At 38.7% G+C, this 21,821-nt stretch overlaps 3 protein-coding genes across 10 annotated transcripts in view; 2 read left to right on the top strand and 1 right to left on the bottom strand.

Annotated features, from left to right (window-relative positions):
* Window positions 1-8,500, top strand: part of ghra (growth hormone receptor a) — a 36,875-nt gene extending 28,375 nt beyond the window's left edge. For all 4 annotated transcript variants that reach the window (XM_067519729.1, XM_067519730.1, XM_067519727.1 and 1 more), the window contains exon 10: window positions 51-8,500. In XM_067519729.1, coding sequence (XP_067375830.1) covers window positions 51-786 — 736 coding nt within the window. In that variant the 3' untranslated portion in view covers window positions 787-8,500. The remainder of the gene's footprint in view (window positions 1-50) is intronic.
* selenop (selenoprotein P) lies at window positions 8,277-11,859 on the bottom strand. Of its 3 annotated transcripts, none has more exons than XM_067519735.1 (5): window positions 11,722-11,859; window positions 10,856-11,086; window positions 10,326-10,538; window positions 10,122-10,239; window positions 8,277-10,025 (listed from the first exon to the last, which is right to left on the bottom strand). In XM_067519735.1, the coding sequence occupies exons 2-5, from the start codon at window positions 11,056-11,058 to the stop codon at window positions 9,324-9,326; spliced, it is 1,236 nt and encodes a 411-aa protein (XP_067375836.1). In that variant the 5' UTR covers window positions 11,059-11,086; window positions 11,722-11,859; the 3' UTR covers window positions 8,277-9,323. The 3 variants fall into 3 exon arrangements, with proteins under 3 accessions (XP_067375836.1, XP_067375837.1, XP_067375838.1); XM_067519736.1 differs by having other exon boundaries at window positions 9,258-10,025; XM_067519737.1 differs by having other exon boundaries at window positions 9,402-10,025.
* Window positions 11,860-15,446: 3,587 nt separating this feature from the next.
* On the top strand, window positions 15,447-20,931 carry znf131 (zinc finger protein 131). Of its 3 annotated transcripts, none has more exons than XM_067519731.1 (9): window positions 15,447-15,596; window positions 16,620-16,761; window positions 16,851-16,952; window positions 17,420-17,564; window positions 17,728-17,836; window positions 17,963-18,154; window positions 18,277-18,652; window positions 18,782-18,912; window positions 19,692-20,931. In XM_067519731.1, exons 2-9 carry the CDS (start codon window positions 16,632-16,634, stop codon window positions 20,214-20,216), a joined length of 1,710 nt encoding a protein of 569 aa, XP_067375832.1. In that variant the 5' UTR covers window positions 15,447-15,596; window positions 16,620-16,631; the 3' UTR covers window positions 20,217-20,931. The 3 variants fall into 3 exon arrangements, with proteins under 3 accessions (XP_067375832.1, XP_067375833.1, XP_067375834.1); XM_067519732.1 differs by lacking the exon at window positions 15,447-15,596 and adding an exon at window positions 15,686-15,829; XM_067519733.1 differs by lacking the exon at window positions 15,447-15,596 and adding an exon at window positions 15,914-16,348.
* The last annotated feature ends 890 nt before the right edge of the window (window positions 20,932-21,821 follow it).

Here is a 21,821-nt window from a genome sequence, read left to right as displayed (position 1 = left end):
TTCAATCTTCTTCCTTTTCCTCTGCTTCCATCTGTTCACTTCACCACTAGCTTCCCTGACGAAGACTTTGGCAGAGCAAGCTGTTACGACTCAGATCTGTCTGACCAAGAAACCTTAATGCTGATGGCCACATTGCTGCCAGGCCAACCTCAGGACGGAGAAAGCTCCTTTATTGTTCCAGAAAGAGCCCCAACTCCAGAGAGAGGCCAGATCCAAATAGCAGGGACCCAAACTTGGGTCAACACCGACTTTTATGCCCAGGTTAGCAATGTTATGCCCTCTGGAGGGGTTGTGCTGTCACCTGGCCAGCAACTAAGAATCCAGGAGAACACTTTAGCCAAAGAGGAGGAAACACGGAAGAAAGGGAAAGAGAGGGAAGACGGTGAGGACACAGAAGAAAAGAAGCAGAAAGAGCTACAGTTTCAGCTGCTGGTAGTGGATCCTGAAGGAAGTGGCTACACCACCGAGAGCAATGCCCTCAAGATCAGCACTCCTCCTGGTGGGGGATACCAAACCATACTCCCCCAGTCGCAGACAAATCCTACAGCTACAGGGGAAAGTAATCAATCTTCTTGTATTGTTCCTGACTCTCCCCAGTCCCAGTTCATTGCTCCTGTTGCAGACTACACGGTGGTACAGGAGGTGGACAGTAAGCATAGTCTGCTCGTTAACCCCCCTCCCCACCAGTCTACTTCTCCTTGCCTGCCACAGCACCCTCTCAAGACCCTGCCTGCTATGCCTGTAGGATACATAACCCCAGACCTGCTGGGGAACCTCTCACCATGAAATGAATACCAGAAGACCTTAAGGTGTAAGGTTGATTAATCGGGAAGTCCCCTACAGTCATGAAACGCCTGTTTGTGACTCCTGCTGCAAACCAAATAAGTGGCAACAGACAGTTTGGGCGAGTGTACAGGTCTTTGGTTTTAGAGGATGCTGAGAGATGTGAAAAACAACAAGCTTTATTCTTGACTCTTTTACATCTGCTACACCAGTTAATCCGATGTAAAGGCAACCAAAAGTACACACAAACCAAATGCACGCTTTACTCCCTTTTTTGACAAACATTCAAAATGCAAAAAGACAATAGCCTGAGACTGTGATGATTGTGAGTCAAAGAGCATTAGTTCACTGCTACACTGCCTTGGATCGCATTACATCTCTGGCTAATTGTGTTTCAGGCAATGACACTGTTGAAGTCTTAATCTTTCAGAGAAATGTTACTTTTTGATTCAGTGGCAGAAAACAAGCACATTGTAGTCATGTTCTCAACAGGACACAGAGACAAATTGCTCTCAATACATTTTGCTTCTCAACTCTGGATTATTTTATACTCTTAAATTTTAGATTTCATCATGCCATTTCAGCATGCCATTATATTAGTCTTTCCCTAAAGATATATTTTTATACAAAATAGTATTAATTTAAAAAAGACCCTGCCCTAAAACACAACTATGCAGTTTTACCTTGCATTCCTGGATTAATATTGTTTAATAGTATGCTGTAAAGTAGTGGCCAAACTAGTAGGATGTCAAGATATTTCCCTGTACATCCAAAGTAGAGTTTAAATGGTTTTGTCAACAAACATGACAAATTGGGACGTCAAATCATCAACAATCTACATATACTACTTTGTATTACTTTTGCATCGCTTGCCTTTTTGGAAGTTTTTATAGAGTATTCTGGGGAAATGAAGGAAATCGCTAAATGAAGTAGACAAAATTGTGATAAAGTATTTTATCATAAACAAATTTATGCCTATACAACAATGTAGAATGCTCTTTAATCTTATCATTAGTTTATTATCTACTTTTATATTTTTATTTTATTATAATATTTTAAAGAACTTTACATTGAACTGTATGGTCATTTTTGAGGCTTTCCATTATTAGCAAAACTTCATTCAAATAAAAAAGTGGACAAAATAATAGAACCCTCAATATAATGTGATCCAATTCACTGCAGTTTACATTTTCCAAACTATTTCACTATTTTTTTTTTTTTTAATTTTACTATTTCTAAACTATTTCAACTACTTTCATACAGTTGAATCAACATCTCTAAAATAATTAGAATAAAAACCGAACAGTAACACTTTTGGCAGAAGCTGTTGCATTCGATTCAGCTTAATGTTGCTGAGTGTATATTACTTACTGATCAGCAGTATGTCTAGTTAGGGAAAGGATTTATTCATACTCACTGACAGCTAGGAGCCACTCCGTACAAACTGTGCCGAGATCACGAAGCACCACCAAGTGCCTTGCTCAAGAGCTCATACATATAGTTATTTATAGTAAGTGGAGGGAATCTGAAACACGTAGGGCAGTTTAGAGAAACCAGGTGTTGCATTTGACTGCGTCTTGTAAAATAAGCCAAGTTGTACCTCTACAACCAGCACTGATTCATAATGTATCACTTAAACTGAAACTTTAATTAACTACTTGTTATTATCTTGCTATTGGAGGGACAGCAACTGGAGCAAGTTTAAAGACTGTGAAAATATGTAATAGCTGTAATTAGCTAACATTTTATACTGATTATCTGCCAAGTACCATGTTAATGAGCTGTGCCTATGATATTGTTATTGGCTTGCCATTTATATGCTACTATATGCTACAAAATTAGAATTTGTGCATTTATGTATCTAGCATACAGGCAAGTACTGCTATGTGTTGTTGAAAATAGTGCAAAGGTTATCTGTGCACAGATTTACTACTAAAGCCCTGCACATACAATAAAAAGGTGATGCGCATACATGCATCCACACTACTTCAAAATCGCTCACCTTAATGGATATTTAACTCTACCCTCTTGACGTAGCCATAAACAACTATGAGCTGAAAATTGTCTAAAAGTATTTGCAAGGGTAAAAAGAGGCCACAAAATGTTAATCTGCAAGTTTCCGATCACGGTCATAAAAGTGACCGCATTTTCCAACCCAGAAATGTTGATCAGTGCTGAAAGCCCTTGAGTTCCAAGTTTTGGTCTGACAGAGCAACAAATACATAAATGGAGCATTCTCCTCGGTCAGTGACAGTCAGTGTGTAATTAGTCCCAGATCCTTGGATCCATAGAGCTAGATGTAGAATAACCAAATCATTTATGTAGAATCTGTTGCTTATTCAATAATTTGGTCACATTAGCTGATAATGTAAACTTGCCCCGGGTTCACTGACTATGTACAATATGTACATTTTTTGACATGTGCGGTTGAGGATAACAAAGCAGACATTAATTCAAATATTTACTCTCCTCATATCTGTTCATCCTATGACGTTTGTCATAAAGACTTTGACATTATGCCTCTGACAAGCACGGCAGCATGGCATACTGTTTACAATAAGCTACCTAGGCTTAGGCTAGCAAAGATTGTGTGAAATGATGGTTTTGTGATACAATACAATGAATTTTCATTTCAACTGTGTGAGTCAGAGGCATTGTTATTTTAACATCTAGGAAGCCTCCAAATGAGAACATCTCCCCAAAAACAGGGAAACACATCCTGCCTTTGAATTATGTTGTTGTGGACTCACCCATGACATGGAGCAATCTAGACACAATCCCACAGTGGAGAGAGACAAAGCAAGAGCCAAAAAATGACATTTTGAAAAAATGTGAATATGATAAATACATGCCATTTTTCTCTTTGTCTGCCTATCCCTTTTTTGAAAAGTGTTTTGTTGTATCTGCATAAGGCTGATGATACCAGCAAGTTGATGCTATTGCATAAATGTCTTAATATATTTACTAGTGCTGTAAAATGTTTGTGTGTGTGTGTGTGTGTGTGTGTGTGTGTGTGTGTGTGTGTATATATATATATATATATATATATATATATATATATATATAAACACACATAAGTATTACTAATCATAGTATTATGCTGCTCGGTACATGTGTTTTACCTTAATTCAACATTGCTTTTATGATAGGGGGTCATTCATAACATTATTGTAAATGCGGCAATCTTAGTGATAAAGCCTGCAAACTGAATGTTAACTGATATCTGAAAATGGTCTCTGACCTGAGATAAATGGGAAGGTTTGTTCAGTTATCAACAACAACAATAGGATAGTTTTGCCCCGAAGTCAAGTTGCAATACTGTCACTTAATGCTGCTCATCTAATTTTCACAGTGTTCACATCTAGCCAGAGATCCCCAAAGGGCCTCTGTGTTTGAATGGGAAAAAGAACACAGTTGAGGTTCTGTTTCAGATGTACTGTGGTGATTGTGAATGTGTGCAAACTGGAAAATGCAATCCAATTATGATATTGAGAAAAAGTTTGTTAGTGTTTGTTGAGGAAAGGAAAAAGAAATCGGGATAGTTTTTATTTGTAGAGGACTTTACCAGGTCACAATGAGCTCAATCTTAATGTAGTGTAACAGCTTTTTTTTTTTCAAACTTATAAATGTTACAGACATTTTAGAGCAAGCAATTTGTACACATATATATCTGATGTTTAAAAAAGTACTCAGATTTTGTATCTTCGGCAAAGTCAAACAGCATTCTTTTTATTCAGCACAATATTCAGACACCGAGGAATTTTAAATATCAATAAGCTTCAGTTTTTTTCTATAGAGTTTATGTTTATATCACATACTTTACACTACCAGATTGATAGGATGATGTACTGTAATGGAGTATTTAATACAGGTATTTGCTATAAGATTTATGACTAGATCAGCAGATAGATAGTTTTTTATGAATTCATCTCAAAATATATAGACAGATAAATAGTTCTACTGTAACTCTACACTCTTAACTTTCTCCCTTTATGTGATTACAGCATTTCAGTATTAAAAAGGTGGATTATGATGGAGCTAAAGTGTTTTATTATAATGTGTTTTGGCCTTCCGCTTCTTGGTTTTGTGTCGGTTCAAGGTGGCCTTTTGTTGCTTTCTGAAGCCTAGAAGTAATGTTGAGTGGTGGAATTAGTGCTGCTTGTTACTCTTTATCAAACAAAGAGCATTCATTTTTCAGCTTGTCTGGTAAATCGTTTAATTCTTGACTTGAGTATTGCAGTATCAAGTTCAGTGTTCTATGTTCCATGTGTTATTTGTTTGTCTTCTCTGAGCCCTCACATCCCCTCACCACCTAATCCGACCACAGTGGATGGGGCATCTTGACTAATGTGTTCACCGTTACTCCCTGACGTGTCTTCCAGGCTCATAAAACTGGAAATATTCTACATGTCAGAATTGGAAACAGCTGCACTGCAGTCTCAAATGTGAAAAACAGTGTAATTTATTACTTTGCATTGGCTTCATTATTTGGTATGACTTTGGCCTAGATTATCATGTCTTTATTTTGAAAACCCCCTGTCTGTACTTGGAGACATTGGACTGGACTGCTGGATGCTATTTTACTCGAGGACAATAACTGTGTTCATGTTTAATAATTTGATATTGTTCTCTTATGAGTTGAGCCTTTCTGGTGTTGTGTCATCAATAAGCTCTCATCAAGTTACACAATAAATGAAGTATATTCAGCATCTTAATCATCTGGTGTGTTATTTTTCGTCATACAGTGTTTTGAAGAAACAAAAAGCAAATTGTTAATCGCCAAAGCATGTTCATAGACTTTAACAAAGCTCCACATTCAATTCAATTAGTACATCATAAACTGAACCTATTATTTTAAGATAATAATCCAATGTTTGTGTTGGAAAAGCAACAGCAAATTAAAGAAATTAGATTTTGCTGAGTAATTGAGATTACATTGCGGCCAGTAACTTAAATTTAAAAGTTTAAATGTAACTCACAAAACGTTCCAAATGTCCTCAATTTACGGCAGAATGTTTCACAAGTAACACACTGCACATTGAAAATGTTAGCAAAAAGGATGTAAATGAAGAAATGCACAGCCTGCGGTGGTCTGAGATTTTGAATGCAAATGGATTTCTGTAAGTGGAAGACAGGAATTGTGTGAACGCATTTATAGCTGTTGTATAGGGTGGAGAATGTTTACTTGTTTGTGAGCAACACAGCCACTTTTTGTGTGTGAATGAGTTCACAAGTGCGTGCCGCTCTCTCTCGCTCTCTCTCTCTCTCTCTCTCTCTCTCTCTCTCTCTCTTTTTCTCACTCCATCTCTCTTGCTGCTGGAGTAAGTGGAGAGGAAACAGCTGTGCATCGGGGGGAAAGCATATCGGACAATTAAGACAGAGGCTGTGTACTGCGCTGCTCTGTGTGAGCCTGATTGAATCAGAGAGACAGCCACTCACAGCTCTTCGTCTCAGGACATTGCAGGTAATTACCCATAAGTCACTGTTCCCCTGTATTGGATCTTCAGCCCAATTACGCCCACACAAGCAGTCTGCCTCACCCTCATTTATTACCTCCGGTTGCTTGTTGACCTTTTCATACACACAGTCCGACAGGCAATTCAGATACATTACACTGAGCAGAAGGTGCTACTCTGTGAGACTTTCAGACAATTTTACATTATGATGAAGAATACATTAAAGTCATAATGTGAGTGTTAAAATAGAAAAAATAACCTTAAGATACTCCTTTTGTTGATGGTATATATATTCGTGCTGTGTGCCCCTATAGGTCATTCTATCAAATCAAATGAATGAAAGGAAATTTAATTTATATAGCCCAAAACCACTAATGGTGAAAGTGGAAAAAACACGCAATAGATGTCTATAGAACAGAGCAACAGACTAGATTCACATTATGGACAGAATGACAATTCTATAGATAATAGACTATAAAGAATATGGAATCTTCTCCACTATGAAGATCTTTAATAATGACGAACACACCGGAAGAAAAACCCACAGAAGCAACATTTGCATAAAGGAGAAATGAACAAATACTCAGAGGACAGAGAAACAAGGACAACATAAACTCTGTGAGAGAGACAGTGGAACAAGCTGTTTACTATGTACAGTCCCAGTTACCTGGAGTGTGCATTATGATTACCTGAGAATGCAATTGAGACTGATAACAAGTACAAGCCCTAAAATAAAGAGTAGGCCACTAACTGAAAGCTAAGGCAGATAGATGAGTTTTAGTTTTGAATTTTAAGGCAGAGTCAGACTGTTGTGATCAGGGAGGCTGTATCAGAGGAGGGGGCCACAGCAGAAAAAGGCCCTGCAGCCAACTGACTTTGGGGTCAGATAGGAGCTTTGAAATCTGAGATACAGTGTAACATTTAGACAGTAATGAAGGAGCAGTTCCATTTAGGAAGTTAGGATTTTGTATGTCACTAGAAGCAGTAAAGTCTAATCTGATGTGGGTCAGGAGTCAGTGTCAACAAAAATGACATAATGTGGTTAATTGTTCTAGCTTTAAACTCTAACTCTTAAGTACTAGCATGTGGCAGGCCTTAAAATAAAGTCAAATAATAAATTCTAAACTACACAAAAGTGTGAATTAATGAAAATATAGAGTTTTAGCTACATGTTAAAAACAACGTCTTTAATGTGCTGATTAAATTAAAGGCAGTGTCTAACACGTGGATGCTCAGGCTTAAGGAAAACACACAATTGTCGAGAGCTGCTGTTAACTTAACTGTTGTGTGGCTGGGGCTGGGCATGTACAGCATCTAAGTTTTATCTGAGGTTAAGTCAAAGCATTTCTTTATTTTCATCATCCAGAATACTCCTGCAAATATTTCAAGCTGGTACTGAACATGAGACCTACAGTATAACGTGCATGCAGGAATCACAACATTCCACCGGAGAAATTGGCTTATCAAGTGTTTCTCTTAGCTACTGATTCAAAGCCATGTTTGTATTTTAAATGTAATTTAGTAGCTGTTATTTTTGCTTATTAAAACTGTTTATTTATTTGCATGCCGTTGGCTCCCTTCATTTTTGGGAGGGAAATCCTCATGTCCATGTAAAATCAGGATAGTTTAAACTACTGGATTTGAATATGGAAGTGTTTGTATATGGGTGACAGAGGACAACAAGTATGCATGATCATTAAAAATGCTAAAGTTATTAATTATACTGAAAAAGTGAAGAGGCACTTGGTTTTCAGCTTATTTGACTGGAGTTGTCAAACAATGTGGTCAGTGAAGAGGAGAAGCCCCATCAGTACACTCATCAGATAGCTGCTGAGTGTGGTGGAGGCGGTTTGTTGTTTAGACCTTTATCACCATCTACTGATAAATATGGTCAAAGCAGTTTCATTGCACCCTTTACCTAAAATAGAACATGTTAAAAAGATCTTTTAGACACAATCCTTCTTCTACAGGAAATATGTCTAAATACACACCTCTTTTATGTTTTACCTTTGGGAGGAACACACATAGACTAAAAAGTGTAACTCAATCATCTTTATTCAACTCTCACTTTTCCGTGTTGGACAAATATAACACAATACAGTTCTCTGTGCAGGCATCAGGTTTTCAGGGTGACTGCAATCTTTCCACACAAACCATCATTAAATACAGAGTGTATTCAACCAGTCATTTGTAGCTTTACTCTCGTTTCCCCTCCAATTTTTCCTTAACAATTAAGCTATGTATATTTATTTTCTAAAGAAGCCTTATGAAAATGTGTGCAATTAGTAGCCTTTATAGAAAATCTGGTAAATCCAAACCAGGAATGCCAAATACTCAACATTTAAAATGTGCAAATTGAAAGAAGAAAAAGATACACCTGAGATATCTTTAGTTGTTTCGATTTTATAAACAAGTCTGAAATGAAGAACAAAAAAGGGAAGACATTCATGGTTACTGTCATTATAGTTGCTCAACCTATCTAATAATTGATTCAATTCACAGAATCTCATGTACTGTAAAAGTATCTACTCTTACTTAATTGTTAGTTTTTGTAGCCTATTTGCAGATTAGTTTTTCTCAAATATCCCTTCATACTAACCTTTGAAATATCATGTTCCTAAACAACCCTCTCCCCTCTCTCCTGCCGGATTTCATACAGACACCACTAGAGCATAGTTTCTGTGCCTGGTTTCATAAAGGATGGAGAGAGCCAAATGGAGGAGGAAGTTGATGAACATAATAAACACATACACTCCTGTTAGAGGATGAGAGCCACACCCTGACAGACATGCTGAGACAGGTGAACCACAGTATACACTATATTCTATAAGACACCATCAAATTTTGTTGATAGTTCCAACACGTTTCAAGTAATAATTACACATACACGCTTTAGTGGATGTGTTTATTTTATCCTAATCACTGTGATGTTTGACTGAACTTGTTCACCTATCCCATAGTCCTGTCAGGGACGATCTCATCCTCTCCCAGGGTAATACTTGTTGGTAAATAGAGCACTTGGCCCCAGAGTTGCTGGCTGCTGTTGAGACTGATGTCAGAGTCAGCTTACAGCTGGTCTCATTGTCAGTTCACAACACCTGGGGGTCAGGCTCACTGGGCTGGCTGAGGCTGCAGTCAGTCAGCAGGAGGCGAGCGTCACTGTCAGGTCTCCCTAACATTATTGGCTGCATCGCCTGTCAGTCCCTGTCAGTGTCAGGAGGCGGGTAGCGCCTCATCACAGTGTCAGAGACCGACTGGCTGCTCACTGACTTCATCCCCAAACAGCCGTCGTCAGTGTCAGCATCAGCTGACCTTAGGAGAGGCGTCATTTTCAGAGCCTGCTGTCCACTGTCAGCTGTGCTTTAACTTTCACCTGACCTTCTCTGATACTCAAGGCCTAACATGGGTTGCATGTGCCTGCTGTGGAATCTCATGCACGTGGACTGCTTGCTGCATCTGACCTAAATCTAGAGGGTGTTGCCTTTGAGACAGCCCATCATCTTGCTCATGGTGTCTAACAGCATGCTGACTTTGTCCATGGTCATGACCATGGCCAGCAACATCATGGTTTCCATGGTGATGACCATGGTTGTGATCTCGGCCATGTCCAAAGCCATGGGGGTGAGCATTATTATCCCCATGGTGGCCATGATGATGACCATGGTGATGCCCATAACCATGATCATGACTGTGACCATGTGGAGTGTCTTCCTCTACTGTCGTGGTCCCGTCTGCTCCAGGCTGTGCAGCTGATGTCTCTCTGCACTCCTCTAAGCTCTCAGCACTCTAGAAAAATCAGAAGGTGGAATGGAAAAGATTTCACATCCTGCACTTATTTAAGGATTTTGAATGTAATCTTGAGCAGTTATGTGTGTTCTATACCTCATGTATGCAGTCCCCACAGATGCGTTTACAGTAGGTTTCTTTGATAGCATTCTCAATATGGCCTTGTCCAATGATAGAGTATGGAAGAGAAATGTGGTGGGTTAGACGACCACATCTGATGGCAAAAGAATAAAAAAGCCTTGTGAGGTAAAGTAAATAATAAATAAAGCCTGAATGAACTATCCATTACAATAAACAAACCTGTCATAAACGAGAAAGTCATCTTTTTGTCCGCTCAGTGTCTTCCAGATGTCAGGCTGCTGACTGTCCTGTTGGTACAAGGTGATGTTCCCCGACAGTCTCTGGGCCAGCACAGCGTGCAGGCGCTGTGCTTGCTCCCCCTGGTGGTTAACGACCATGTAAACCACATTCTTCAGACCCCGACTCTCCAGCTTGTGGCGCAGGCTGTCTATTCTGTTCAGAGAAGGGAAGTTCAGAATCCATTAGGTTTAAAATAAGCTACCAAGTAAGAAAGTAATCTTGTTAATAAAGCTTTTCTGAAAAATTTGCTTAATAAATTACCAGGGTGTGCTTCATGTAAACCTCTCATAATGGTTGCATAACAAGTAGCAGTTGATACTAACTTGACAGTTATTTATGTAGATCATAAAATGTAATGTAAGCTGTTTTCTATTATCATTTCTTTACCACTTAATGGAGTCATTCATTGTTTTTTATGTACAAAATGACAGTACAAGAGGACACTGGCTAACATATGATGAGAAAAATACCTGGATGCCTGCACCAGACAGAACAGTCAACTGGCCTGAAGAAGCGCCACCACGGTCACACGACCCATTGCGCCCGTCATCGGCTCCACCTCTCCTATAGTCCAGGCTGGCGGCAGTTGACAGCGAGACCCACCTCCATCACTCTCTGCTCCGCCCCCATGGAGCAGGCAGAGAGTGAGGAGGAGGCTGAGGCACGCCCACATCCCAGTGGTGGCCCCTCACTGCCTCAAACTGCGCAGCACAAAGGAAGAAAAGAAAGTGATGGTGGGAGACAGAAGTTGAAAAATGGGGGGAGCAAAAGATTAGATTTCTGATGTGTTTTTAAACCACAGGCTACATTCTCCAAATTGTCCTGAGTTGTTACTTCTTTTCACTGAAATGTTGAGCGGACTTGCAACTACTAGATTGAGCAGAGGGCTTTATTTGAAGTTCCTAAATTTGTTTTCATACGGTTTTGATATGCATTGAGGCTCACCGATAAGCACAGTAAATACAAAGAAACGGGACTATCGGGAAGGACGTTTGATCGTTGACAGCAAGTTTAGACGTTCTGCAACATGTTACTACATGCAACAAAAGTCACAAATGTAGATAGTGCTCAGTGGCTGGTTAAATTGATCTAGAGTGATATACTGTGCACTCTATAAAAGCATTTACTTTTTTAAAGAGATCAAATACACTACTGTGTTGCGAAATACCAACGGGTTATATGCCATAAGATTTATGAATGTTACACAATGTTACTATGTTAGATACATGGTAACATTCTGTAGTTCAAAAAGAGAAAATCAATAAATAGATTTTTCTTTTCTGTGTGCACTACATTGAAAGCAGCTGGATAAAAGATAATGAATTTAGTCACATACCTTTTGGTTAAAAGGCCTCCTTCTGTCTGCTCAGTTCTGTGTTTCTGCAACTCCCTGAACAAAACAAGTTTCTTCCCCCACTGCTCCCCCCTTTTATACTCTGCCTGTTGTTTTTCTATCTGAAAAAAGAGGACAAAGTTCAGTCACAGCTGTATGCTGATGCCTACACTTTTCACAAGTTAAAAAGTCACAGTGCATGACATCCCCTCATGACAGGATGCAAACACTTTTTCATGGAAAATGTCTGGTAGTTTGACAAATTCCAGAGAATAAATTCAAGAGAATAGTGTGAGGAGAAAGTGTAACTCTTTATTACAGCTGGGTAACATATGTCAAGCCTGTAGATATTTGAATTGTAAAACCAAATTGAATTATATAATATGGTGCAGTGTGCAACATGCAGCATATCCAAGTACATTGTGCAATTCTGTTTTTACTTTCGGAGCAGAGAAAGGGGAAGATAAATAGGACAGAGGGTGGGACTCTGGTTGGTGTCCAGCATGTTTTTGCAATATCTACACAATTAAAGCTACAAAGGGCTAATTTCAATATCTATCAGTGGGACAATTTCTGAGAAACTGTGCTTCAATTCAGGACAGGCCAAAAAAAACAGAGTACAACCAAGTTAAAAAGGGGATTTTAGCTTGTCCGGCTGACAGGGGAAAATGAATTTGTGAGCTTCATACTGCAGAAGTGTAGGACGTGAAGAACCCTAAAAGATAGTGTGTTTATGTAAATAAAAATCTACTAGCCAATGGCTTAAAGCTTCAGGCACCTCACCAAATCCTACTGGAGACACATTTCAGTACTTTTTAAAACGTGTCACCCAGCTTTAGGTGAGGGGTCAATTATTGTGTAATAGTGCATTAAAGAGACAGTAAAGTATTTAACAGTTTCCATAGATCTGTAAACCACCTCAAAGTCCAAAGCCCCGGCTGAGATTGTGTTGTCAGCATATAGGTTGTGCAGATAGGTGATCACTTAAAAGATTACTAAAGCCAAAGGCCATTGAAGTTTTAAATAGGCCAGTAAATGTCAGTTCCAGTGTGGTTTCACACAAAGCTGTGAGAAGCTAAGAGAATCTGAAGGTATGAGAGACAGCTGAGTAAATGGAGACAAAATAAACACCTGTCCAACGTTTTTGCACGATTGTTGTGACTAGCCGGTTTCATCATCTCCATTGATGTTAGGCTGCCTTTCATTCTGCTTTGTGACCATTGCATGTACACATACTTCTATTCACTACTTTAGGCACATAAAATGATATATTTAAAATCATACTCAGGAAAAGTGCCGGAACAAATTCTGTAACTGTCATGATCCTTGTCTTGGAATATATTTTTGTTTTGTCCCTTGGTCCCCTCTGCCCCCTAATTTGGTTAGCAGTTACCTGTGCAGGTTACTTACCTGACTCAGTTACCAGTTGAAGTGATTTACCTAATTTTGTATTACTCTTAAGATAAGAGAGTGTAGCTACTTACAGTACCTCATTTCATGTTGTCCTCTTGATTAGCGTCTCACTTGTTTTCTTGTTAAGTCTTTTGTTTCTTCAAGTTTTGCCAGCTCTTTTAACTGTTCTTTTGAGTTAGTAAGCCTTGTCAAACTTTAACTTCCCATTTACCTGCATTTGGTTCCAGAACTCCACCTAATGCATGACAGTCTTAATGGTATGGTTTTACTCTTTGTGATATATTGACAGAAGAAGGAACACATCAACAGTATTGCATATGTGTACATCACAATGTGGAGGAAGCACCCCCCCAAAAAAACATCCCTTAACTAAAGACATACAATAAGTAAAAGCAAAAAACATCATCAGTTTAAGGAGCAAAGGTGGTGGCTATCAATGCAGTGTGTAGTGGCCAGATGATACAACTGAGCAGGATAAGTGACTTTGCGATTTCTGTTAGGACTAATTTATTGTTTGACCCAGTGTTACTAATTTACAGAAACTAGCACAGCGCCGTCAGGACACATTGACATGCCCTATCAGTGTACATGTCAGTCAGTTTCAATGGCTTTTAACTGACAGTATGACTCAGCACCAAGGCGTTCTGTACCATAGAACTAACACAAATGGAACAGATGGACCAGTTTGTTACTTCACAATTGCATCTTAGTAACGTTGTTGTAGGTATGGTGCATTCCTCCTACTTGCACTATAACTCATCTCTTAGATATACACTGTACAATGTTCTATCCTATTTCTGTATTTTTAAATTGTAAAATTGCAAACAAATCACGAGACTGAACCATCTGTTTGTAGGCTTTAGGAAACAAAAAATGTTAAAACCTGAGATGATTTAGTTGCACATAGTTTAACTCATATGTATTACCTGTAGAATGCATATTAACTTAAATTTTGTCTAGCTTGTAATTTACAGTAAACATTTAAACTAGCAGCTTATCTCATACATGAAATAATGTATTGCACAAGTATTTCCAATTGCCTTTTCCTTTAATATATATGTATAGACTGTGTACAGTGGCACTTAGTTTTTGTTCTATTTTTGTCTAAACATGGAATAGAATGTTTAGATTTTCATCCCAGTCCTAAGTCTACATAGAAACAAACCCAATTAACTAAATGCAACGAAATATTACTCAGAACAGCTTCAGCTAGAGCATGTTGGTTGTTTCCTTGAATGAACTGTCTGCTTCATGTCCTTCTCCAACATTACTATAGGATTAAGGTCAGGACTTTAACTCAGACTTTCCAAAATATTCAATTTGTTCTGCTTTAAGAATGGTTAAAGCAGACGTTTAGAGTTTCCAGTAGAATTTGCTTGTACAATTTTTTTTAGATGAAGCAATTTATAGTTTCGTCAATGATGTGTGAACTGCCTTGTGCAGAGGCAGCAAGGCCGACCAATATTGTGATACTGCACCAGCATTTTACACTGAGAGAATAAGTTTCTTTTGCATAATGCCAATTCTACTTTCATCTGTGTCCACATAACATTTTTTCAATTATTTTCTGTCTTTTAGCCTTGAAACTGCAGATGGGCAGCAATGTTGTTTTTGCACATTAGTGGTTTCCTGAGAGGTTTCCTCTGTGCAAATGTGCCATAGACACTGTTCTCCTAATGGTGGACTCATTGTTCACCACAGATCTTTTCCCTTAGTAAATTGATAAACAAGTGTAATTTTTGTCTCATTTGTTCATTTGGGTTCCCTTTATCTATTATTGGGACATGTGTGAAACTGTGGTCATCTTTTAAGTCATATTTATGTAGAAATAGAGAACCTTTTAAAGTGTTTACAAACTGTCAGGCACCACTTTAAGTGCAACTACCAAAGTTTCCTTCCTCATGGTTCAAGTTCTCATCATATTTTTCTCTTCTTCTGAACTGAACTAAGTGTGAAAGCTGACTTTGGTTTATGGCATTCTGCTGCTTAATGAAGACCTATTATTATACAACAAACTAACAAAAGAACTAAGTAATACATCTTTCACTGTTTCTGAATAAGTTAAGCAAACTGTTTATGCCACAATAAATTACTTGTAAACGTACTAACAGGACCTGGCAGCTAGATCAGTTTCTGGGTTATTTTGGCGAGGAGGAGGCTTTGTTATTACCATAAACCGTGGCTGTATAGAGGATAAAGTTTTCTAAATAACGTAAAATGATTATAATATGTATTGTTTGTTTACCTGATTCATAGGGGCTGAAAAGATGTCAATATTTGTCACGCAGCTCCGTCACTAAGCAACGCACCTCGGCGTCCTCGAGTTTGCGAAGGTTTCTGGGAATTTGAGGCCCGAAGGTTGAACGACCGCCCTTTTCTGAGGATCGAGAGTAGAACAGCGGTACATGCGCCGAGGGAAATATTATCGCAGAGCAACTTTAAGAAACAACGTAGCTAAACTTAAGGTACGTGTTTCAATGCTTTTTAACGCATATTTCAAAGCAGTGCGAATAGAATTGGGATATCCGTCTGGGAAAAGTGTATTTTAATGCGCGGTTTGATGACGTAATGTTGATTGTCAAACGCGAAATGGCGAGCGTGCTAAGAGGCCTGTTACCAGTACCACTCTTGGGTTGTGGCGCGTTAATTTTCTTTATGTTCCATTATCGAAACTGTTACATAGCTATGTGTAGTCCAGGTAAGACGGGCTTTGACCACATACATTTTAACTTTATGAAATTGCTTGTTTTCTTCTTGGTTTGGGGGTAGATTTGTGTGTTTGCTAGTTAAGCTAACACCAATCTACACTAACTTGCAAGGCTCCTTAGCCAATATTGAAACTCCCTGTGTCGGATCATTGGCTAAACTTGTTGTGGTATTGTCAGTTCAGGTCTAAAATTGTATTAAATTTATTTATACACATTATTTTCGAGATTTAAAAATCATAGCGTTGAAGCAGGTTCGCTAGTACTGTTGTGTACATGGGCCCTCAACTTGACTTCCTCGTTCTGTGCAGTAACGTAATCGATGCCAAACCCAGTGATGCAGTGATACCGATTCTGCATTTTGCAGAATGCATTTTTCTTTTGTGTCTGCTTATGCAGTGTTAGTAACGTGCAGATTGCTCAGTCATTTATAGTCATTTAAAAGAGTTTACTGTTGTTGACCATGTGTGAACCACTGAGGATTGGGACTATGATGCTTCTACAAATACAAGGTGGGAAAATATATAGAGGTTTCATATTGGATAATGTGAGGTTGGTCCGACTTTAGGGAGGAGTTGTACCATGATTTGATCTACTATTTTGTGGTTTTTATAATCAACAATTCTTACAAGTTTTATTTCTTTATAATAACAAGTCAGTACATTTGAGTAAAACAGTTACTATGTATCCAGGTTAACTAAAGTGACGTGAGTGTCTTGTGAGCACTTTTGTGTGTTATTTTCTAATAATACTGAAGTGTGTCCCCATTTCTTTGTGTATCAGATCAGGTGAATAATGGCGGCTGAGGTGGAGGTGGAGGTGGAAAGCAGCAGTGAATACCCAGCACATTACAAAGTCATGATGGACAAACTTAATGAACAACGACAGCTGGACCAGTTCACAGACATTACTTTGATTGTAGATGGTAAGTATGCATACACTAGGTCAGCTGTATAATGTCTTAGTGAAATATCTCAGCAGCAAGTTTTATTTTAAAATTTTTTTTTTTCCCAGGACACCAGTTCAGAGCCCATAAAGCAGTGCTAGCAGCATGCAGTCAGTTTTTCCACAAGTTCTTCCAGGATTTTACCCAGGAGCCACTGGTGGAAATAGAAGGTATGCTGAAAGACAACTAGAGAAGAATTATGGAAAAGTAAGAGTTAGATGCCATTTTAAAGGAAATGTAAAGATGTCCGAAACCTCTTATTTGGAAGTCAAAACGTGTTTTTCTTTCTTCTACATCAGAAAGGTGATAATTGTACTATGTGCATATTAATAAAACAAATCGTTTACAAAATGGTGACATAGTTTCAAAATAACCTCAAACCTACTCTGGCATTTGGCATTGCAACTTTTCGTCACTTAAAAGATGAGTTTTACACTGACACCCAAATATTAGTAATAGACTAATATTAGGTGATTAGCGTCTGTGGCGTCGAAGGTATGTGTTTAACAGAATGTGTTTTATGTTCCTAATATATTCAGACGAGACTTAGCTTGCAATATATCCTGTCCTTGTAGCAGCATTTTCTAGAACAGGTTTTACTGACCACTGATGCTTACAAATATTCATATTCTAACAGGAGTGAGCAACACAGCCTTTCGGCAGTTGATGGAGTTCACTTATACTGCCACATTAGCTATAGCTGGAGAAGAAGAAGCCTATGATGTCTGGAAGGCAGCTGAATACCTCCAGATGCAGGAAGCCATCAAGGCACTCAGCAACAGGTAAGACTTAAATTTCATTAAACATCTATTGTTGCTGAAGGACCTTAATTGTGTCCCCATCACAATTTAATTAATATAATTTATGAATGTGCTGGAAAGAAGCAGAAGTCTCAGGACTCTTGCACATCAATATTGTTACCCTTAACAATAGTTAATCTTGTAGGATAAATGACAATCCTCCCCTGACGGTGAAGAGCAAAAGTAAAAAGAGGAAAATTGCTGAGACATCTAATGTGATTACAGAGACCCTACCTTCAGTAGAAGGGGAACAGGTCGGTATGCTAATAATGATCACATTGCTGACATTAGGTTTGGCTGAGATTACAGTGAATGACTGCATTTTTCTACCAATAAACTTCATCTATGATGTTCCAGTGAATATTTTATACAATCTCCAGGTGGAGATTGAGGTGATAGGGGAAGGGTCCATTGAGGTGGAGCAGTCGGGACTGGAGGAGGTGGTTGATGCAGCAAAAAATGCTCAGGCGGCTTCAGATGACTCTGCCTTGGCTCTTCTTGCTGACATTACTAGCAAATATCAACAAGAAGAACCTACGCTTCAAGTGATCAAGGATGGAGGAATAGAAGAGGTATAAGGGCTTTTGGCTGAAAAGTAAAAGAAGAGTTTAATATAGATGCATTGCAGATATCAGTGTGCTACATATGAGCGTGTTAACCCAAATGTTTGTTATTCTTGTCTTTGTGCTTGCAGGAGGTTGTGTATCAGGAGGAAACAGTGACTGCCGCCAAGGTCCTTGAGAATGTTGAGGTTGTTGAGGTCCAGATTTCCCAAGTGGACAACATGTTCCGCTGCAGCAAGTGTGACCGTAGCTTCAAGTTGTACTACCATCTCAAACAGCACTTGAAAACACACCTAGGCTCACTGGACAAGCCGCATGTGTGCAGCCACTGTGGTAAAGCCTACACACGGGAGGGTGCCTTGAAACAGCACATCAGCACATTTCATTTTGAAGCAGAGGAGCTGTCTCGAAACCACAAACCCCAAAAGAAAGTGCATGTTTGTGAATACTGTAAGAAGCACTTCGACCACTTTGGGCACTTTAAGGAGCACTTGCGGAAGCACACTGGTGAGAATGAAAAATAAGGCTAGTTTTAATTAAAAAAAAAAAAAAAAAGAAAAGGTGATTCATCATATTTGTCTGCATATTTGTTGTTACGTGTTTAATATCGGTGTCCATCTTTGTGCCAATGTTTAGGTGAAAAACCTTATGAGTGTCCAGATTGCCATGAGCGATTTGCAAGGAACAGCACACTGAAGTGCCACATGGCAGCCTGTCAGAATGGAGCCGGAGCCAAGAAGGGACGCAAGAAACTCTACGAATGCCAGGTACAATTTTTGTCCAGAATCAAGGTCATCAAGTGCCCCCCACTTTCAAAAACCTCAAAAACTAAAAAAGGTTTTTGAATGTTTTTTTCACATTATATATATTTCAATAATATGTATTATTAAAAAGGTGATTCATCTTTCAGAATATGTATTATTATTGAAATACACTGTATTTTCATACAGTTTGTTTGATTGTGGTGGTTTACCTTGTGAAAATCCATTTTAACAATTGAAATTATAAATTGTGATAAAGATCATAGTGTTAGTGATTCCTTCCTGCTTGAGTTCATGTAAGCCTTTTCCTTAAATGACGGTAGTTTGAAGTGATTAATATTAAGAATCTTTCTGTAATTGTATTAGGAAAGCTCTTTCAATAAAATCAGGATATACTTTGCAGGTGAATGTATGTCCTTATTAAGAAAAAATAACGTGTGTGTGTCTGTATATATATATATATATATATATATATATATATATATATATATATATATATATATATATATATATATATATATATATATACACACACACACACACACACACACACACACACACACACACACACACACACACACACACACACACACACGTACTTATGATGTTACCTTCAACTCAAGGAAATTGTGATGGGCATTGGTCAAGTGTCACAGTCCCCAAAACTGATCAGTTAATCTTCTGTTCTTCCATGAAGACATTGTATCTGCTGTATTAGTTCACATCCTTTTTTTCTCATGCAATGGCTTATTGACATCTCTCTCCTTCTCCACCACATTCATTAGGTTTGCAGCAGTGTGTTTAACAGCTGGGACCAGTTCAAAGATCACCTTGTGAGCCACACAGGAGTCAAGCCCAACCACTGCACCATGTGTGACATGTGGTTCACCCACGCCAAAGAGCTAAAGGCCCACCTTAAAGATGTCCATTCCATTGAGGACAGGACAACTGAAGAACTGATCATTACTGACTCTGCTGCAACGGCTGCCCTCGCCATAGCAACACAGAGCATAGAAGGAGCGGAGACTGTCTTGTTAGAAGATGGAATTCAGGTCGAGCATATCACTGTGGAGCCTGTAGATGTGATGGAGATGGAAGAGACTGCGACAGTTGTCATGGAGGATGGTGGTGTAGCGGAGATGTGTGAGGAGGATGTGGAGCGATTAAAGCAGGCTGGAGTGCAGATCCAAGTGGTGCATGTGACCACAGCTGAAGTTGACGGGCAGCAAGTGGTGAACTCTGAGGTGGAAGTTAAGATGGAGGGGGAGATGGTGAACATTGAGGAAGCAGAACAAGCAGCAGTTGTATGACCAGGTGAAAAGAACTGTCTTCAACAAACTGCAGGACACTCTTTCAGTCCGGAACAATTGCATTTTCTGTAGCTGACCTCTTCTATTTTACACAGAACTCTGCATGTCAGATGAAGTATGTCACCTCAATACGTCCTGCAGTGTCCCATCTGTTGAATGACTCAGCTTGTGAACTATAAGCTATGGACAGATATGATTTCCTACTGTATTTATCAGTCCCTCCAGGAAATTTCAATGTTGCAATTAAACAATTAATTCAACCAAATACCCTGTGAATTCTGTATGATAATGATGATTTAAATAAAATCATAAAAACAGGGCGACATGCAACACACTTTTTTTTTTTTAACCAGAAAAGCTGTAGTGAAATTGGACAATGTAGGCTACAACGATCATGAACATGTACGCAATACTAGAGGGGTTGATTTATGTTAAACCTCTTTGTCATCGTGTAATTTTTTCCAGTGCTTCACAGATTCATGTGTTTTTTGTTTTTTCTCTGTGTCCTTGTTTTATAAAATAAATAATTTCTTACAAATTAGGTTACTTGCCATGACCGTTTGAATTGAAATGTTCTCGTTGCAGCTAATGTAAAAACAGCTGCCATATGGTGCTGATATTCCTCTGTGCTTATGCTTCAGTTTTTGTTCAATATTTATGTTTGGTGTTTTTGCAGGAAAATCCCAGCTATGGAATAAAATTGGTTTCCAGAATGGCCTACATGTCTCGCATGCATCCACTAAGATGATTTTAAAATTAGCATAGTGAGACTGTATATTCAGAAATTATAACTTTCCAATATATTTTTTACCCTTGACTGGATAAAATTTTAGTGTGTTTTCAGCTTATTTTTGGTGTTACTATGACAACTTCACTGTTTTGACTCTAAAACTTCAGTGCACTACTTTCTGTGCATCAAACAACACATAAAAGTTTAGCTCATTTAGCAGCAATAGAGCCAGGTGTTTACCTGAGGAACTCAAATCAATAGTTTTCGGCTTGTCCTTTCAGGGGTTGCCACATGGTCTGCAATGATGAGTGTTTTACGCTGGATGCTCTTCCTGCTGCAACCCTTCACAATTTTTTTTTTTTACGATCTCGGGACTGGCACCAGGGTGGCCACTTGGTGGCTGGCTGGCTGGGGCCAAAGCTAGTGGTGTGGAATTTGATCCCACAAGCTTCTGCATCCCAACCTGATGCTCTACCCATTGAGCCACCAGGCCCCTGGAGGGTAGTAAATATTGGAGACCCAACTCTTTGCTTTGTATATACTGGGTGCTAACAAGTTTGCAATTAATAAGATGACTGATGTTCAGTCAGTGTTGTTTTAGCTTGTTTTTACTGCCCCCAAGTGTTAAAAAGTAACAAGTTAGTTAATGTTTGTGAAAGGTGGCCTAATGCAAACCATTAACACATTTTGAAATGTTTTAAAATAGGACTATAGTGAGTGTATACTAAGATTTAACTAATAGTTCACTGTCTCTACTGGTTTATAAGCAGATTAAAAGCAATTACTTTAATTTTGATGTTAGAGCCTACAACCAATAAATAAATATATGATTCAAGCATGACTAATATCAGTGTATCGCCAGGAATATGTGATCA

This window comes from Channa argus, chromosome 11, assembly GCF_033026475.1.
Source record: "Channa argus isolate prfri chromosome 11, Channa argus male v1.0, whole genome shotgun sequence".
Classification (NCBI taxonomy): Eukaryota; Metazoa; Chordata; class Actinopteri; order Anabantiformes; family Channidae; genus Channa; species Channa argus.
This window is presented reverse-complemented; position numbering and strand designations above follow the sequence as displayed.

Bases quoted from the DNA above. Each gene is read 5' to 3' on its own strand.
- znf131 (XM_067519731.1), top strand. From the start codon at position 16,632: ATGGCGGCTGAGGTGGAGGTGGAGGTGGAAAGCAGCAGTGAATACCCA. The intron at 18,155-18,276 runs GTATAAGGGCTT...TTGTGCTTGCAG, and splicing joins AGGATGGAGGAATAGAAGAG to GAGGTTGTGTATCAGGAGGA. The intron at 18,653-18,781 runs GTGAGAATGAAA...GCCAATGTTTAG, and splicing joins GCACTTGCGGAAGCACACTG to GTGAAAAACCTTATGAGTGT.